At 40.3% G+C, this 19,792-nt stretch overlaps 2 protein-coding genes across 5 annotated transcripts in view; both read left to right on the forward strand.

The window, feature by feature from the left end:
- Positions 1 to 229: 229 nt before the first annotated feature.
- LOC123981994 (bromodomain-containing protein 3-like) lies at positions 230 to 1,824 on the forward strand. The gene is made up of 3 exons (XM_046067295.1): positions 230 to 939; positions 1,029 to 1,306; positions 1,591 to 1,824. The coding sequence occupies exons 2-3, from the start codon at positions 1,084 to 1,086 to the stop codon at positions 1,692 to 1,694; spliced, it is 327 nt and encodes a 108-aa protein (XP_045923251.1). The 5' UTR covers positions 230 to 939; positions 1,029 to 1,083; the 3' UTR covers positions 1,695 to 1,824.
- An 8,438-nt stretch (positions 1,825 to 10,262) lies between these two features.
- vav2 (vav 2 guanine nucleotide exchange factor) overlaps positions 10,263 to 19,792 on the forward strand; it is a 201,936-nt gene continuing 192,406 nt past the window's right edge. For all 4 annotated transcript variants that reach the window (XM_046066304.1, XM_046066306.1, XM_046066305.1 and 1 more), the window contains exon 1: positions 10,263 to 11,582. In XM_046066304.1, the coding sequence (XP_045922260.1) occupies positions 11,379 to 11,582 (204 nt within the window). In that variant the 5' untranslated portion in view covers positions 10,263 to 11,378. The remainder of the gene's footprint in view (positions 11,583 to 19,792) is intronic.

The raw sequence follows: 19,792 nt of genomic DNA on the forward strand, positions 1-19,792 counted from the left end.
TGTAACATAAATAAAAATATACATATAAAAAAAACTATATACATATAAAAAAAACTACATAACTCTATAAACTATATATATATATATATATATATATACACAATTGTACACCATAGCCACCCTCTCATTGTCATAAATGAAATGGCTTATATTAAAATAATGCTTCATACCTTTGTGTATCCATTCCTAACTTTTACATGTTATGATGGTAATAGACATAAATTAATCAGTGACAGATCAATTCATCGAACATCTTCATTTTTTTAATTTTCCATTGTTAAAGTCTAACCAGTAATGTTGCCACTCTAGTCACAAACTTGTCTGCGAGGCAAAGCGTGAAAGTGGGCCCACTTGATGTCTATCCCGGTGTCAACATGTTTTCCATCCAGCAGCTTCAGGTCTGCCCTTTCATTTCATTTTAACACAATGGGATCGCATGTAAACAAATACATGCACAATTACCGCGAGCGATTCGGTGTACGAACCTCTACCACAGCAGTGATTTGAACTCTACCTGGACCTTATGATAACCTTTACAAAAATATTCGTCTCACCTTATTCTCTGCCACTCAGATATATACCAGGGAGAAATAGATGCATGAAGTATATCGGATGACGTGTTTTTTTTCTTCTGACTCCTCTCAGTTGTTTGGAGAGGATATTGTTGTCCTTACAGTCATATGCCAAGCCTCCAAGTACCTAGAAACTACTCTCTGTCTCCTACTTATTCTTTGATTTCTTAGTGTTGCTATTTGTCTTGGCACTTTTTATTTAAATACCACATTAGCCCATATCTGTTGATTCTGCCCAGCTTAAAGCAGTTCATGAACAGCTCGCTGCCCTCTCTGAAGTCCCTGTGATTAAACCAAAGAAGAAAAAAGACAAGGACAAGAAAGAGGACAGCTGTCAAAATAAAAGCAGTACAAATTCCAGCTCCAGGTAGGAAGTTAAACATAGCTGAAGGACTCTATTTTTATAGGATCTCACTTCTGTGTAGACACCTTTGACTGCTTTGTTGTGGATTTCAGGCAGTTGTGGAAGAGAAGCAAAGACACGGATGATACAGATGATGAGTCTCTGCCGATGACATACGACGAGAAGCACCAGCTGAGCCTGGACATTAACCGGTTACCTGGCGGCAAGCTGGGCCGGGTGGTGCACATCATTCAGACTCGAGAGCCCTCGATGTGTGACACCAACCCAGAGGAGATCGAGATCGACTTTGAGATACTGAAGCCGTCCACTCTGCGGGAGCTGGAGCAATACGTGAAGTCTTGTCTGAATAAGAAGTTTAAGTCATTTCAAAGTAAGTATGAAGCTTTGCTGCCATCATCCTTATGGTTAGATTCATGAAATCTGTGAATAAATAAACCCAGCTTTAATAGTTGAGCATTAATATATGAGCATATTTACAGTACAAACCTTGTCAGTCATGAGGGCAAAAAAAGCAACAAAAAACAACATTCAAAAACAAAATAATCGTTAGCCCTAAGCCCTAATTACAGTGCAATTTACACAAAATATTAAAATGTCATCAGCCCTTGTAGCATTTAATTGGTGATGGTGCTTCCTTTACTTTCCTTCATCCAGAGAAAAGCAGTCAGGCTGCGCCTCATCATGTCAGCTGCAGCAGTTCTTCAGATTCTGCCACCAGCAGCTCCACCGACTCCAGTTCAGAAAACAGTGACTCGTGACGACTGTAAAGTTTCTATTTATTGCTTCTTTAGTTACCAAAAGAGAGTTCTTAAAAACTGTTAAACATGCTTATTTTTGTATTTTGCTATGTGTTCAATATGTGAAAAATTAAACTTCCCTCACACAGTCTTTGTAGTCACTGTGGCTTTTCTCACTCCTTCTTCTCTCTAAATCGCAATATCCGCCACTGGAGTTTGTTATCAGACATTATAAATTGTTCACAACATAGCTGGATGGCATGCGGCTGGGCAAGGGCGCATTTCATAACATCTGAGGTTCAACCAATATCCTGTCTGTGTCATTCATTTTTTGTCCATACAGTTTAATTATAGCATAGGCCTTTTTCAAATGCATCGTAGAAATGCAATGTGATACTCTTAAACATCCAATTGTTGCCCTAGACAGCTCTCGATAGCACCTGTTTAAGTTGTGAGTAGGACCATGTAATAATAGATGATCTCAGTATGTATAAGAAGAAGATAATTTCTACCGTAGCACATGATTATAAACAGAAAGATAAAGGATTATGTTGAAAAGAACAAAGGACCTCAAGCAAGCTGCAAGTTTATAAAGTGGATATTGATGGTTTTATGGTGTTTGGAATTCTGCCACATTTTCTAAAAATTAGTTATCCCTAATTGGAGGAGTTCTTCAACTATCTAGCGCTGGTCTGAATGGGGGGAAAATGCATGTATGTTTTTTGTTTGTGTTTTTCTTTTTGAAAGCACTTTAATTTTACCCCCACCTTGTCATTTAGCATTTGTAAGCAGCATACATATCTGATAAATAGTTTCTAACACACTATAATGTATTATAGCTGTCAGCAGATATATGGTCTTTTTGTTGTTGTTTTTATTGATGTAATTGTCAACAGCTTCAACTCTTTCTGTGAAGTAGCCAATCTTTCCTGAGTTGGCTGGTCATGTTGCCTGTTTCATAGTGAACGTGCTCTAGAAATTTAAATTCTGTCAGTGAATGTTTATTTGTCACTCCAGTCAAAAAAGGTAGCATTGAAATAGTACGACTCCGTGCCTTTTTGTGTTTTAACAGTCACTGTGATCTCCAGCATGACAGATGTTTTGTTGGGCTTCTTTCTCAAAAATTTTCAAAGTGGCAGGTATTAAGGGAAGTTTAAGGTATACTTCCCTCAAAAAATGTGCCTAATAGATGCGACTTTCGCTAAGCCATTGGCTTCCATTAAAATGTTTGCTTATCAGTTGTAACTCTTTGCAGATCTGTCTTGCTCCGCTATGAAAATAAGACGCTGTAACGAAGAATGCTGTGTTCTGTTTAGCACTTGATGCTCAAAGCAATTAAAGTTCAACCTTAAATTTTTTACATCTAAAATGTTTATTTTGTTATATTTCTTGATCTCTGTTTTCCGTGCTTATTGTTCCAAACAGTCAATAAACGGTTTAACAATTCCGCTGACTGACTTCTGTGAAGGGCCACAGCACCACTGTTTTGCATGTTGCAGTCCATTCATTAAAAGTTACCTGAAGATGAAGCGTTTTACAGTAATTGTGTAGTTCCCTCCGTCCATGCTACTTAACACTATGGTATGAAAGACAACTTTGAAACTTGGGATCAGTAAGCCATCAAAATGAACATGTCTTCTGTAATTAATGTCACCCACAGTTTTTTTGCATGATGATAATAATACAGTGTTGACTGCTTTATGTCATTCAAGTCTTATAACAATGTTACCATGCAACCATAATGTAATTTAAATAAAACATAAGAATAACGTCTGAATAATTCGTCCTGAATAATTAACTATTTGGTAGCTGTTAATATAAAATGACTCAGTTTTAACCTGGGGTGAGACTCTTCCAGTATGTTTGGTTTATTTTTTTGTTAATCAAAGTAGTTTATATAACAGAACAGGTGTTAAATACCCTTAATATCATGCCCTTCAGCAAACAGTATGCGCCACAGTGACAGAAAGCCCTCTTGCCTGAAACATTTACTCCACTTTCAGCTGGCCTGCCAACTCCTCTGCAGAAACTGGCACGCACCCAATGCTGACCAGTTCAAACAGCTGGTGCCTCCTAAACTCCATCGCCTCTCGGTGCTTAACTTCTTCCAATAAGGGCTCGAAGCACTAGAGATGTGTAGTCAGTCAGGGTCGTTTGTGTGAGAGGTCCTAAGCAGAGAGCCGAAGCTGGATGTCTGTGGCTCAACACTGCTTGCAGTTCAGTAACCAACCAGGAGATGGCCATCATGCACTACCCTCGGCTGTATTACGACTCATGGCATCCCTTTTGCTTTCAAGAAAATGCTGCAGTTCCAATGGGTTATTTTAGCCTATATTCTATGCAGTTTTATTTTATCATTTGTCAGTACATTTATAAGAGAAATGCAGCTTAAAGTGATTTTTTTATTGAGAGAAAACTATTGAAACCTAGTTTTAAGAAAGAACAGATGAGATACATTCTCTAGGTCCCTTAGTATACTAAAGGCCTTTTTTTTTTAATATAACAGTGTGAAAGGGTATTTAAGTGCTTCCACACCAGCACTTGAGAAAGATTTTTTTTAAAGAAGCTCCAACTGCATGCACACTGTGGGGCCGTTCATCATTTACACTTTTCCCCCACCCAGCTTACCTCGCTGTCCATTCACTGTGCATGTTGCAGGGAGATGTGCTCTTTGTGACCTGCATTCCCATCGTGCCACATAGAACATGCCCCTCCCCATGGCATTGATTGATCAGTGCCACAACTTAAATGACAACTATTCATTTCTGCCACGTCCGGCCATCACTCACACAACACATGAATCCAATGTTAAAAAGACCACACACACATTATGCAACTCTCCATACACGTCACACAAGTCCAGGTTTACTTTGATTAATGGAACTCTGGTTTTCATTTTCTTTTCACCACCATGTAGGAGAACATTCAGGAAAAAATAAAGACTCAGTGAATGTGGCGATGTCAATTTGGATCAAGATGTGTTGAATGAACTGCACATATGCACTTTTGTTCCATAAACGATTTATGCTAATGTAACATATCAGTAATTCTTAATTGCAACGTAGCTGATACTATGCTCGATTTGTAACAAAATATATGGTTGTTATTAATCTATTTTAAAACCATTACTTATCCAAGATAAATGGCTGAGTATGTTATTTTGCAGCACTGCACATTCACATACAGTAGCTATGTACTGTACATACAGTATATTAACTTCTGGGAGCTACCCAGGACCATAAGCTTATAGTCAGCACTATCACTGGATCAGCTGGTTTTCCTAAGGCTCCCTTCAGATGCTGAAAAAAGGTTCACACCCCCAATCCCAGCAGAGTGGATTTCATTTTTATCAATCATTAACAATGTGGCCAATAATAAACTAAATATTCACGTTAGCAAAGTAGCCTAGCTATCAACCGAGCACTTTTGTTTATTTATGTCACCACATGAATCATATTCATGCAACCTAAGGCCTGCTTAACATCCAAGCCCCCCCGGAGCGGTTCAGTTGGACAACCACTGAGCTAGGGCAACCTGGTCAAAACCCTGTCTTTCTAACCTTTAGGCCACTTACATTATCATTTAGGTTAAATGTGTCGCCCAGTTCTTCTGCTGTTTTCATTGAATGCTACCTGTTGGTGTTCAGAAAAGTGCATGAAGGAATTACTGTTGCACTTTAAAGAAAAAGCCACATTATTATTATATTTTGACCTTCACTTATCTGTCTCGACAGGATTAACAGAGGACATATGCTTTCTTCTTCATTTTTCAAATTGTATACAGCTTCACAAATTGTTATAACACTAATCAGTTAAATCATAGTTTGGTACAGTTGGCAACTGCAAAGTTCTGAAACTGTGACGGGTTAAGATCCTTTCTCTTCAGATCTGAGGATAGGAACAAGCAACTGCTTTCTCTGAACTCTGAGCAAATGCTACTTTTTTAGTGTTGCATTTTTTTCAACTTGCTCTGGCACTGGTGTGAGCGGGGCAGCACAGTTCCCCCCAGAAAAAAGGCCTGCTTATGGATTTATAAGCCATATTTTAGGCTGATGGGGCCGTTCAAAAGGTCTTTAAAGGTTAAGTGATCTCATGGCTCCATCGGCCAAACTCAAAGAACATTTGTACATCACAGAATGCATTGTGCAAAGGTCATTATCAACAGCAATCCACCCAGCTCCGCCATTTTTATATGCCGGAAGATTACAGAGCTTTGTCAGAGTTAGGTCAGGTTTTAGTTAACCATTAAGAGTTCAGGACTGGTATAATCTTAAATCAGTGGTGCATTAAAACATAGCTTCCTCTCAAAATTACAGTAAGTCTTGTATTTGTCTGCTTACTATATTTCTTGAAGGTTGGGACCAATGCAAGTATAGGAATAATAATAGTAATAGCTTTATTTGTATAGCACTTTTCAATGCAGGTAACGACGTGCTTTACAACAATCAATATAAAACATAAACGGGTCGAATAAAAATGACAGCAAAGGCCCTGTTTCCTTTGGATTTTGGCCTAGACCTTGGAATAGGTAGCCCTACCAGAGGATCTCCATCTACGTCCCAGCTCATAGGGGGATAAAAGCTCAGAGAACTAGGAAGGTGCCAGCCCGTGCCTGGCCTTTAAAGTAATTAGAAGGATTTTAAAATCCATCGCAAAAGAAACAGGCAGCCAGTGCAAGGATGCTAAAACTGGTGTAATATGGTCATGTTTTCTGCAATGAGTTTAAAGTCGAGCTGCAACATTTTGTACTAATTTTAGGTGGAGAATTGATTTCTGACTGAGACAGGTATATAGGGAGTTACAATTGTCAAGGCAGGAGGAGATAAAAGCATGGATGATTTTCTCCAGATCTGTTGCTGAAATAAAAGACCTTGGCTATACATTTCTCAAATGATAAAACCACAAGGGATAAAATCTCCAAATGCCCATACTGCATGCTCTGTAGATAAGGATTGTATGTTTTGTGGGGTCTTATCCTGATGTCCAACAGCACCCATGTAAACTTATCCATGATTTTTGGTCTGCTGGTAGGTAGATGTGATTAAACCTTGTGGCCCAAAAGCCTGAGGTGATTTCTCCATATCCCTCCAAACTCTGCAAATATTGGGTATAAGGCTTTTCTGTCTGGGTGTTAAATTGTTTGACCATTAATGAAACAGGACAATGTCAAACAGGACATCAGTTAGATTCTTATGGCCGGCAGCCATCATGGGCAAAGTTGATGCCTAAGTGAAGATATAGATGGAACCCCCACTCTGCAGTCAGAGGTGTCTTAAGGCCAGCAGGTGCATAAGAGAGTGGGTGCGCCAGAGAACTTGAATTGATCTGTTTAATGTCAGTGAAAACCTAGTCCATGTCAGCTAAGCAATTGATTGTCAGCCTGGAGGGCCTACTCTTGAGAGGCTCATTCTTTGGATAATTGCAGGGGGAAGAAGTGATGCTTTCACTCCCTCCTCGTGGAGGACTCTGTTGGTATGAGGTCATGGGTAGTACCAAACAGCAGCGAGTATTGTCTCAGATAAAAGGATGGTAAACTTTTTGGTTCCGCTGCTGTAGTTCAGTTACATGGTTTGTAAAACATCTTGTGTGTTGAATCTCTACCCGCTCTTGACTTCCAGTGGAGTTGTAACATTCGGGTGGGAGGCAATTTTTTAAGCAGCACAGGTGGCTGATGAATAAGATGCATCCGACACTGGTAGGCAAAACATCCACAAAACTCATGTCCGTTTTAAAGACCATTACAGTATTTTTATAATTTCAATGTGTCAGCTTGTACATGTTCTTCATGTATAAATCCAGCTTTGCAGTCTTTAAAAATCCTCTTTCAGATACAAAAGAAGCACAGAACACCACACTTTGCTGTGCTGCTCTATTTTACAATTGGCGATAAATTTGCCAAATGTGTTACGTCCCTGTGGAAATCTGAAGGTGGCAAGGGACGATGATGACTGAGTTGAGAAAGTAATGAGACATGACAAAGAGGATTTAACAAGAAACAGGTGGTATATTGATGTTAATGACGATGAAGTGATTAATTGACCAAGCATTAGATTATTTTATTAACAAGGACTGACATTGGGAAATCTAAGGAAGAGGAAAGAGATTGGGCAAGGAACAAGAAGTGTTCAAAATAAAACTCAAAGTATCCAAACAGCAAAAGGCAACTAGAAAGAAAAAAAAAATAACACGCAAAAAAGTTGTTTTGAGTGACAGTGGCCAGGGATTAGGTCAGTATTCATAGACAACATGAATAGTTGTAGAGGGCATCTGGGATCAAGGTGTGTAGATGATTGCATTTAGAGTGAAAGGGAGAACAAAGTTTTTTTTTAAGCCTTTTTAAGACTCCATTTGGGAGTAGTGGAAACAAGCCATAAAAACAACACTGACATAACTGTTAAATTTATATGGCAAACCGTGAAAACAGTTATTTACAAATCAAGTAGATATAAAGCAACATTAGCATAGTATGGAGTTATTTTAGTGACCGCACAAACTCAGACCCCTTCTATTCTTGTCAGAGATGAGTGCCTCTGATTTGGAACTGAATTTTGAATTCCACCGAAACTCCACTGAAATTGAAATAATACTCAAAAGTTGAAAGCAAGTTTCAAACCATTATATTCAATTTCAATCTGTAACATGCAATTTTAAATTTTGCATACAACATTAATTTCAAACATTTCAAATTCAAAACCTTTTGCGCTGACAGTAAAATAACTTTATATTCTAGCCACATGATGAAAGTCCAACATTCACTCTCCTTTGAGCTTTGTTTTGCCCTCCCCCAAATCCTGGGGGAAATATCCGTTTCTTTGGCTGCTAAATGATCCACAATGTTCCCTAACCAGTCTCTATCTTTGTCTGTCTGCCATTTAATGCTGGGGAGGTAGAGTATGGTGTTTTTTCTGTAGTTTTTGTGCTGAAAACAGCTGCTTCCTGAGTCTGAAAAGGATGCTGATGAGAGCAGAGAGAGTCAACCAAGTGAAGCTGCTGACAGTGAAACCCAAACAATTAGCTGGGAGATGGTGAACCACTCCATAGAGCTGCAGAGACCTGCAGGGTTGTCACTATGAGCAACCCCCTTCACATAGTCATTTGATTCATTGTTAAAATAAAACATATTGATTATAGCAGCGTTAATACATTTTATCTTACTGTGCAGAGAGGTCAAGGTTGTACAAGGTTGTGTGAAGACCTGTTGTTTAAACCAGCCTTTGTAAAACTTGGAAAATAGCCTGCATCAGCCAACAAAGTGTAATATGCCGTTCCACAGCATGGTAGGAAATGCACAGGTGTTACTAATAACATTTTGATGTCTCCATTATATTTAAGTGCCCCAGTAAGCCATAACAGTGTGACGGTGAGCCAACGTGCATGATACCAGGGCACTGAAGCTAAGCAGCTAAATGGAATTCAGCCATCATTAATTGTTTTACTTCACTAAGCTTTTCACAGTGGCATGTTAAAATGTCTTCTGTGAAAAAAAGACCTATTTGTGAAAATACAAACGTGGTCTAAAATATGCCACTTTCAAAGTGTTGGCCCAGACTTTGTGGCATCACCAAAAAGGAAAGTATGATGGAGCAAGTCATGACAAGCCAATCACATTTTTCAGTAGCGGAGTGTGGAGAGCATTTCCAACTATGGTAAATGTAGCGGCTTGTGTGGTGTGTTTTTATGATACTTAACCTAACCTGCACCTTATTTGACACCTACCCCCCTCCAAAAGAACCCCACCACCACCACCACCCCGAAATTAAATGTATTTTAAATAAGTGTGCTGACAATTTCACATTGTTAGTTGATTTAAAGAAAATCTGTACTATTGTGAAGACCACATGGCTCTCACCATGAGAATACATTGAACAATTGTCTCAATATATGAGAACAACTGACCTAGACAATATCACTTTTACTGTTAGTACAGTGGTCTCATGGAATGATCTCATGGACGATCACCTAAAAGTAAAAACACCTGTGATGCTCTGTAATGTCATACCTGTTTTACCAGCGATAAAGTATTGCACTTAATGGCGGGACTTGCAAGAGACAATATTTAAAATTAAAAAGGTAAAAATAAAGGCAGCGGGGGCGGACATATCATGACTTTTTAGTTTCTAGTGTAGGCCAAGCTTCAAAAACAGTGGATCCTACCTTTCCCATAATGCAACTCAGTAGTGCCTTTTAGTTATACACTCTTTTCCTGGTAAATGCCAACATATTTCATAATGCTGGCTTTCTGTAAAATATTTGGCTGCACACTTGCTGTGACTGATTTTGACAATAATCATCAGAAAACATTGTTTTATTATAATCAAGTGAATACTCACTTTACAACTTTTAGTTACTTTACCAGAGAAATATTCCCTAATCTCATATAATCACACGAAAGCTGTCATTATGAAGAGGTGGCACTGCACTTAAGGCATGAAATTAGTTTAATTGTATGTTTTGTTTGAACTATCCCTTTAATCATCTTGTTTCAGCAACCCGTGCAGTATGCGCTGCATCCGTCAGAGGGCGCGTCCACAACTGCCAGTTCAAAAATATTCCCTGAAAGTCACATTCTTGGAGTATGGAGCCACTTTAACAAAAGTGTGGACGCACCGCTCAACTCTTTAGCTCGTGCATGAGATAATCAGCACATGCGAGCTCGTTCAACCTCCCGGGTGAGCACCGAGCGAGAAGCCCTGGGACGCTTTCTCCTCGGGATTTGTGCGGCTCGGCTCGGGAGTTGGGGGGAACCGTAAAACATCCCCGTCCGAAAGGGGAACGAGGAGAGGGAGACGCGAGACAGGGAGGACACGAGCGGAAGGGAGGCGGAAATCACTGAAAAGCAAAGCTGTGTACACACGTAACGCTATTTTTGGGCGTGCGTAAAGGCGCAAAACAAAGTAACGTTAACCGGATAAATGTAAACATTGATATGTATTTTCCCCTGGACATGTTTCCGCTCCGGGAGAACGTTGTTTAGACTGTGTTGTGGGAAGAGGGTGATCCTGGCGCTGTAGAAAGACTGCTCTGTGTATTATCTCCTCTTCATTGTTTGCGCTGGAAATTACGGGAAGTTCTGGTTTTCTACGTTTAACTTTAGAGGAAACGTAAAATGCAAATGCGGTAGGTGACTCCAGGCTTTGGTTCATCAACTAAACAGACTTGAAACGCCGTTTTCCACCCCTCCACATTGTATAGCTGGGCTGTGCTGTTTGGTCCACCGAAATGTGAGACAGCAGTGGAGTCGACACTTGACAAACCGCTACATCCAGCTGTTATATTAGCCACAATTGTAACCCTTCATTCACGCCTTTTGGATATGCTAAAGAAAGTTTTTAAGAATGAAGAGAAGAAAATTCCCATAGTCCGTCTCTGCTTTCAGGTTACATCGCTGCCGTCTGCTGAACGGGATCTGTTGAAACGGTGTTATTATTTTAGTCTTATTATTCACGCCTTCATCATTTCCATGTTGTGAAGACAGCGGAGCTGCCATGCGCCCAGGATGGGGATTTAGTGTGGTGACCTACTGCGATTAACTTACAGTTGTGAAATTGCCTGATCATCTTGCTGATAGTGAATGATTAAGAGCCCCGGCGCGGGTAGGGAACCGACAGTAGTGCCTGCGTGCGCGCCGTGAGCCACCGCTTTCAGCCCGCTGTGTGAACCAGTTCGTGGACTCGGTGACTTTGTGAGGAGAGTCTCGGGAGCCGATATGGAGGAGTGGAGACAATGCGGGCGGTGGTTGATAGACTGCAAGGTCCTGCCCCCGAACCACCGGGTCGTGTGGCCCTCGGCGGCCGTCTTCGACCTGGCACAGGCCCTGCGAGACGGGGTGCTCTTGTGCCAGATGTTGCACAACCTCTCGCCGGGATCAGTGGACCTGAAGGAGATAAATTTCAGACCCCAGATGTCACAGGTGAGTCGGCTTCGGTGTAAACTTCAAACAAGCATAGGATGGGTTGATTGACCCATCCAGGCTATGTATTGTGATTGCGCATACACTCTTGCATTGATCTGCTTCTCATTCACACCGCGGGGCTGCCTGCGTTGCCTTGTTTGTTTGGAGAGCTGAGTTACACTTGACAGGGCTTCAATACTAAAGTTTCTCCAGTTGGCCCACAGATTTTTAACCAGAAACCTTCCTGTCACAACAAGTCCACTTCTTGGCCCCTGCCCAGCCACTATCAGTGTATCTGTGATAATACAGCAATTTAGTAGATGCTCATGGTGCATATGGGTGCTAGGTAACACATGCAGGGTCCATTCAGGTTTGCACAGGTGAAGGAACAAGGTGCCAGGGTTGGTTGCCTACTACCAGATCTCAAGCTGATCATGTCTCCAGAACAGTTTTTCCTTGGCTTCATACAAAGAAGTGTAATATTGTTAAACGCACTCCAGTAGCAGCCTTTGCACTGCAACCTTTGTAAGATTGTCTCATTCTCATTCAGGTCATCAGGAATGTCACATATGCCGGTGAAATGAAGCTGCATTTGCCCAGCATCATCCCATTTTTTAACTGAGTATAATCCAGTCAGTCTTGTTCTGTGTGGAAGGGACCAAAAATAATCTGCTGAAAGAAGAGAATGTGATCAGTCCAGCCCTAGATTAAATCATATAAAAATTTTTTTTTTACTAAAGAGGCAGGTGTGGCAGCGCAAAGTTTAGCTGCCAATGTTCTTAATTTAGTTAACCCCACCTGTTTGGTGCCAGCCGTTTAAACCCAAAGCTGAGGACTGTTTTGCTTTTAAATGTTACCCCACGTCGTATTGCAGAAGAGTAGGAGGGAAAAGACAAAAGTTTACTGTAAGTCCTTTGGGGAGAATCTCAAAGAGGAATAACCCGCCTTGGTGTGTAGTTAAGACTCCAACATAACACAAGTCTACATGGTGGTATGATTAGAGGTTTGGATTGTCACACGCCTCAGTTTATATAAAGCTCGCCTCGCCACTCCAGCTCATTCATGCTCCCAAAGTCAGTATGAGTGAGTGTCGGGTGCCACAGGAGTTTACATGACCACAGCAGCGGAGCAAATGTATGCTGTGGCAAACATTTCTGTTGACCTTTATTCACCATGTAGCCTGGTCTGAAGTACCACTAAGCCTCCATTAGTGTATGGTGAGAAGTGTGGGCATTGGCACTGTGTATAGATCACGGTTGCCCGCACGCAGGCTGTGTTCGGTTATTCTCATAGTCATGCCCACAGAAGCTGAAACTGCCATCACACCAGAGTGATTGCCCTCTGACAGCACATTTATCTGATGTTCTTGGCACACCTTCCGTGACCCGTTTCTGTCATAATAGTGTGGGAATGTGTGTGTATTGCGTCTGTCTGCCTGGCTTTTAGTCTGTGTTGCTGGGTTCGTCTTTCTAATACAGTTTACCTTTAAGTTTCAAGTAATAGTAAGTCCGAGAGTTGATCAACAGAAAATGGAACGACTACAACTTTGATTAATAGATTAACCCTGAGCAAGCAGCAGAATAGAGATTGAGAACGGGGTTTGTGATGTTATTTGGGACGGCATCCAGCTGAATACTCACACAACCCAGACAAATCGCCTAAAAGCACAAAGCCTCAGGATTTTATCTCCACTAAGCACAATGGTAAAATAAACAATATGCTTATTATAGGTGAGAAAAAGGCTTCTGTAAATGTGTTTCCATATCATGTGGAATAATTTTGACTTTTTGACATCCAATGCAGAAGAGTTGGCCTTCCCGAAGAGACCAGGGTAATTAAAACGGCTCAAGCTCATAAAAAACGTTAAAGAGTTCATCTTTGAAGTCATTTACCAAGCAAAATGCCAGATATTCGCTGGTACCTGCTCCTCAAATGTGAGGATTTGCTGCTTTTTGGACAAAAAAAGTTAACGTTGGGCTATGGGAACATGTGATGGGCTTTTTTCATGGACTAAGTGCTAAAAAGTAATTGTCAGATTAATCACTGAAAATAAACATTAGCTGCAGCTCTAGTCTCTCTCTCTCTCTCTCTCTCTCTCACTCTCTTTGCCTAGTAACCACCAGTAGCCTCGACTTATCAGCTCCAGAAGCTACTGACTTCCATGATTACAAGACGAGAGAGATGTCTGGATGGCACGCTTTGATCCGCCCACTAATCCCATGCTCCCAGTTCCAGTGTGTGAATCTGCAGTGAGGGTGGAAGGGGTGTCCTCCCAGACAAATTGGGTTAAACTAAATCCTGGCAGCAGGACAGTAGTATGTGATTTATGATAAGGGAAAGGTCAGGCCGCATGTGCTTTAACACCCAGAACACACAGAGACTTCATTTAGCTTAGCCAAAGGAAGAGGAGGTTCAGCAGAGTGATTACGTTATTTGCTCACAACAGACATTTCTCTTCACCCCAAATGGATCCACTTGCATGGAGATTAATAGTTTCAGAAATTGAGTTTTGTCTCTGAATATGCCTCACTGTTAAACAGTCATAGTATCTTCAGATATGTTTGACACAGGGAGTAGGTGTTAACAGAGGTAATGATGCTGTGTGACCTGCATCAGAATGGGGCTTTTGGTCAAAGAGTAACATTAAGTCAAAAGGGACGTGCTTCTCCTTTTTCAAGTGACCCACTGATTCTGTTCAGTTGCTGCTGTTAACAGGCTCTAATCACAATAATGCTTTAAACTTTGGCACTGATCCCAGCTTGTGCTCCAGTGCATAATCACTGTGTTTTAAGTGTATTCTGTAGAGGGAAGTCACTGTAGCAACACTGAGGTCATGCTGTATTTTTCTGTAAGGCATTTTTTTTTAGTAAGTGTCCTTAAAATGGCACATGAGCAATCACCGAATCTGTGATTGTAATGCCACATTGTTAAGTGCACCCACCAACCACAAATTTTTCTACAATACATTTTTCGATTCGACATTTGAATGTTTTGATGGTGGGTGTTTTGGCACGTGCTTTGAGACTGGAAAGGTTCTCCACGTCTGCATTGGTATTTCGTGCAGAAACGCTGAGTAAATTAATTGAATAGTTGGTCAACAGACTTTTTCATAATCGATAGAATGTTATTTAACATGTGCCGGTTCCTTCTTCTCAAATGTGAGCATTTGCTGTTTTTCTTTGATTTATTTCGCTGAACACAGAATATCCTTGTTCTGGACTGATAATGGGACAAAACAAAGAACTTGAAGGTGCAAGCTCTGGTGACTCTGGGAACTTAAAATAGTTTCTGATGACCTTTTACGGTTTTCGGACATTTTTATAAACAAAAAAACTGAAAATAATCATTCGCCTTAGTGCATTTCCTCCGGCAGGCAAAAGACATGTACAGTAGGTTCGGTGAACTGACCCATAAATTGCCCGTAGGTGGGAATGTGAGTGTGGCTCTATGTGTCAGCCCTGTGATAGCCTGGTGACCTCTGGGATCAATCCATCCCCCTGTGATGTTTAACAGAATTGAACAAGGATGGAAGTAACTGTGAATACACCTCACGATCAGAATAAGTCATTAAAACAACTCTATAAACATTTGACATTTGCTATTAAGAAGTGAGTAAAACGTATAAAACTCTGGACTGCCTGTGAAATAATACAAACCAAATTGGCACCTTACTTGAGCGAAGCTGAAAGGTGACTTACTGAAGTCTCTGCTTGACTTGCAGGTGTGAATGTGTCTGTAATAATGGCATAGAAATGAGGAAGACGACCGCCAAATCAGCACCCAGCAGAACTGGACTGAATAAATAATGGTTGAAAATGTGCATTCGAGTGGCTAAAAGGGGAAATGTCCATTCAAGCATTCTTCCAGTTCAGAGTGGGGAAGTCACACAGTTCATTTTGATATTCATGAAGTAAATTATAAGCACTGAACTGTATATACAGACAATAAAAATGACGTTGACATAATGCTACAGCCTTTACATTCACCAGATTTCAATCAGAAGAATCAGAATATAAGAATATTAAAAGAATAAAGAAAAATAATATATATAATAATATATAATATAAAACAACAACGATTAACAATTAACAACAAATATGTACAATGTGCCAGGTTTGTGCATGATATGAAATGAAGTAAAATGTCCAGTTTCCAGCTATGGAATCCAGTTTAACACCTATGGAATATTTTGGACCAACGTGTAAGACAAGGCTCTCCCCCACCGTTTCCATAACACCAAATAATACATCTTCAAATCTATGTAGTGATGCTTCTGGTGCTATTTATCATTTTGTTATGTCTGGCTGTGCTTGTTTTTCTTTCTATCTGTTGTACTCAGGTCTCTCCTGCAAAAGAGATCTTGATCTCAGTGAGATTACCTCATTAAATAAAGGTGGTGTCTATACATGAGGGACTATCTCTTGGAGGAATGGTGTTCATACCGCCAATAGAGTTTCACAGACTGTTCTGGGGGCTTGTGGTGGCCTTATTGCATACTAAGACACTTCATGTTGGTTTTTCCTTCCATTTATCAAACATATGTACACGTGAAGTGTTAAACAAAAATGTGTGTGACATCTGAAGTAACTGTAGCAGTGTGTGTTTCAGTATTAATATCATGGCAACAAATGGTAACAGATGGTTTGTTGTGGCGAGCGTCAGAGAATTGCCACCCAAAAGAGGGAGAAGAAGAGGAGATTTAGCAATTTTCATGTTTTTGTTTATGTTTCAGTGTGGCCAACGAACATTTGGAAAATTATGTGAAGTTGTTTTCTCATGTAAACTGTGGGTTCAGATTTATTATTTATTTTGGGGAGCGGAGGAGGCGAAGTATTTCTTGCAAAGAAGCTGTCAAGATGACCTTCATTGAGGCGGTCAAATAAATCCCTGATTGTATTCTAAAAGCATGGCGAGGCTTTCCTCTTCACCTCAAGGTCGTAAATGGATGCTTAATGAGCTCTGGTGTTTGGAAATGCTTTGCAGCTCAAAGTGTACATATGAAGAATCCAGCGCCTCAGGCTGCGTCTGAAAGACAAGACAGAGCCATGCCCTCTGAAGCCTGTTGTGTGTTCTGTAGTGTTTTTTTTTTTTAAACTTGGCCTTTCTCTCTCTTTCGCTCTTTTTTTTTTTTTTTTTTCCTGTTTGTGAGGTAGTTGTGAATGCCTTCGGGATGACTCAGGCGGATATGTATGTGTATGCTGCTGTGCTTTTGTTTCTTTGTGTGCGTGACTGTGCGCACTTGCTTGTAATGTGTGTGTGTGTGTGTGTGTGTGTGTGTGCGTGTGTGTGATGTTACAGTACCTGTGTTCAGACTGAATCGCTGTTGGCCGAGCCCAGAGCTCTCCTGGAGCTTCTCAGTGCTCCACAGGGCACCAGATCTCACACAGAGCTTGCCGCTTCCACTCACAGTAATTGAGGTTCTTTCTCTTTGTCCAGCTCCCACCAGAAATATTGTCTGCTCCTGGCAAATAACAGGAGCTGATCTGAATTATGGGAAAGTATGCTGCTATTCATACTTGGACAAACTTGATGCCTTTCAACAAATTTGCCAGAGAATGTGGCTAAGCCACACTTTCAAAACCATACACAAGCTTATTTTGAGAAGGTGTTTATGCATATATGAATTTTGTTGGAAATATCCTGTGTTAACATCATATGCCTACAGATTTTATTGTGATTATGTTTACAGTGGGGAAAATGAATTTATTGTGTAATTTCTCTTTAACTACTACTACTACTTAAGCTTAGTTTATCAGACTTGCTTATAAACATGGATAATCATGAACATCAGTGTTTTCCTCAGAATGACAGTGTATCTGTGTTAGCTAACTGTTGCCTACCAGCAGTCATGAAGCAACGTTAGCATTTCTTTGGTGTTGCGTTTCTTGACACCTGGCGAATTTGCGTGAATATTAACTCACCTTTTAGTTTTTCATTAGTCTCCACCAACATTTGAGGAAAAATAATATGTGGCTCTGTAGCTTGTAAGCTCTTCAACTTTCTCCAGAAGCTAACTGCTAATCTTCCATGTCTGCGTCTTGATGACAGAACACAGTGGGTTTCCCACAGCTTTTTTGCTGAAAAGCCATCTTATTTAATGTTATAGTGAGAAGTATTCATTAAGGGAGGTTTAAATATTTTCTTCTAAAGGATAGTATTTTGAAAGACTGTAGCTACTTCTCCTTGGCAATCTTAGCTTCAACTTTTGTGACCTCTTACTTAGTCTTTCACTACATTCAACAGTGTTCTTAATCACATATTTTTTATATATACAGTATCTTACAAAAGTGAGTACCCCTCACATTTTTGTAAATATTTGTATTGTATTTGTATTGTATTTGTATTTTTAATATATATACAATGTAAAGTAGTGTCATTTCTTTAGTGTTGTCACATAAAATAATCAAATATTTCCAAAAATGTGAGGGCTGTATTCACTTTTGTGAGATACTGTATATAGCCTAGTAGATATTTGATTGCTGGTAATAAATAAACAGAGAATTGGAGAATTCCTGCACTGAGAGTTCTGATTACAGTTTCATACAGTCTTGATCACATGATACACTCAGTGTTCTCTGTAGGTCATGCTTATAACTATAGGAGGCGCAAGGGGTGAGCTTATCAGGCTTAAGTCCTTTGTACTAAACCCACATCATAGCTGCATGGGAACTCATCTGTTTTAAATGGAATAGTCAGAGCAAAGCACTGACAAAACAGAAAACGGAGAGAAATTGTTTTGTTCAAACTGGTAACTTCAACATAGTATTACACTTTGAAATGTGAAATTATGATTATAAACCATACACGCTCTTAGAAAGCAAGTCCTGGACAGTAAATCATAATAATGCACACCATAAGGTACACCACCTTAAATCAGTTGAGATAAAAAAGCAGTACAGATGGATTACAGGCTCAGACATTGTTCGAATTATAGCAATGTTATTGAATTTGTTCATTTGTACATATTAGGAGATGCAAGGACTGTTTTGACAGTTAAGATTTCAGGGCTAAGCCCAGGAACTCCACTGACTCTAGATCCACAACTGCACCACTGCACTGAGAGCTCTGTCTTAAAGAGCTCTGCAGGGTTAGAAATAAGATCAGAGAGAGTGTATGAACCAGAAAACAACATGGTAAATGACAGCCTACTTTTCTGAAATCTCTGTTTGTGACCAGTATGGGGTGGGGGGTGGCTACTGTAGACAAACCACCCACCCATGCCTCCCTCAGGGGTAATTTAATCTCAGCGTTTGGTCTGATGTTGACCCTGTGACCCCAGCGCCTTGCCGGATGCAGGTAATACTGCTAATGGAGCTCGTTACGGACACGTCCTGGGTTGCACAGCTGGGACTGTGCCACTGGAAGCTAATGGGATTGACAAGGAGGGAATGGGTCTAGGCCAGCGTTTCCTAACCTTTTGTGTGAGCTAATCCTACTTCTAAGGTCATGAAAATTGCTATAACTATAACTTTTGATGTTTGTGTTGCTTGTGTATTGACATTTCCACAACTGACCTATAAACAATGTGTCATTTCTTGAGGGAATGGAAATAGCTTTTGTCTCAACCTGCCAATGTCACTGGCAGGCAATGCCTCTGTCACAGTGACTTACAATTCGGGGCTGTATTTAACTTTAACAATTCTATATGTACAAAGTCTGTCTAATTTATGGGCAGAACAGTGGCTCTCCTGCTCATTACGTATTTAATAGAAAATTAAATGTAGAAAATCTAGATCATTCAGCCAGCCTTTTTGGTTCACAATTGAACTGCTGTTCTTGCTGTAGTTTTTTTCTTTACTGTTACACTTCACCTACAAATATGTGGTTTACATAATATAACTAAATTGGAGTTGTGTTCACAACCAGTGTGGCCATATGATGCTGTTTTTGTAGTGATGTTGCCCCATCTGTAATGATCAATAATGGACCTGGTGAGCAAAATTATATCATCATATATCAATAAAAATGATAGCTAAAGCTATGAAGACCTAGATTGTTAAGATAAATACATAATAATCCTTAGCAATGCACTGATTTCTATGGGGCTCTCACTGAGGGAAGATTGCATTGCTGAGTGCAGAGCCATATTCCCGGAGCTGGTAGAAATTCAGTGTCCCATTCAAGATCAGTCCATTAGGGCGGATGCGTTGCAGCAGGAAGGAGCTTGAACTTTGTCAAGTTGAAGGACAGTCTTGGTATCCACTTGGCCTAAAAATAAATATTCCCTT

The sequence above is a fragment of the Micropterus dolomieu genome, linkage group LG13 (assembly GCF_021292245.1).
Source record: "Micropterus dolomieu isolate WLL.071019.BEF.003 ecotype Adirondacks linkage group LG13, ASM2129224v1, whole genome shotgun sequence".
NCBI lineage: Eukaryota > Metazoa > Chordata > Actinopteri > Centrarchiformes > Centrarchidae > Micropterus > Micropterus dolomieu.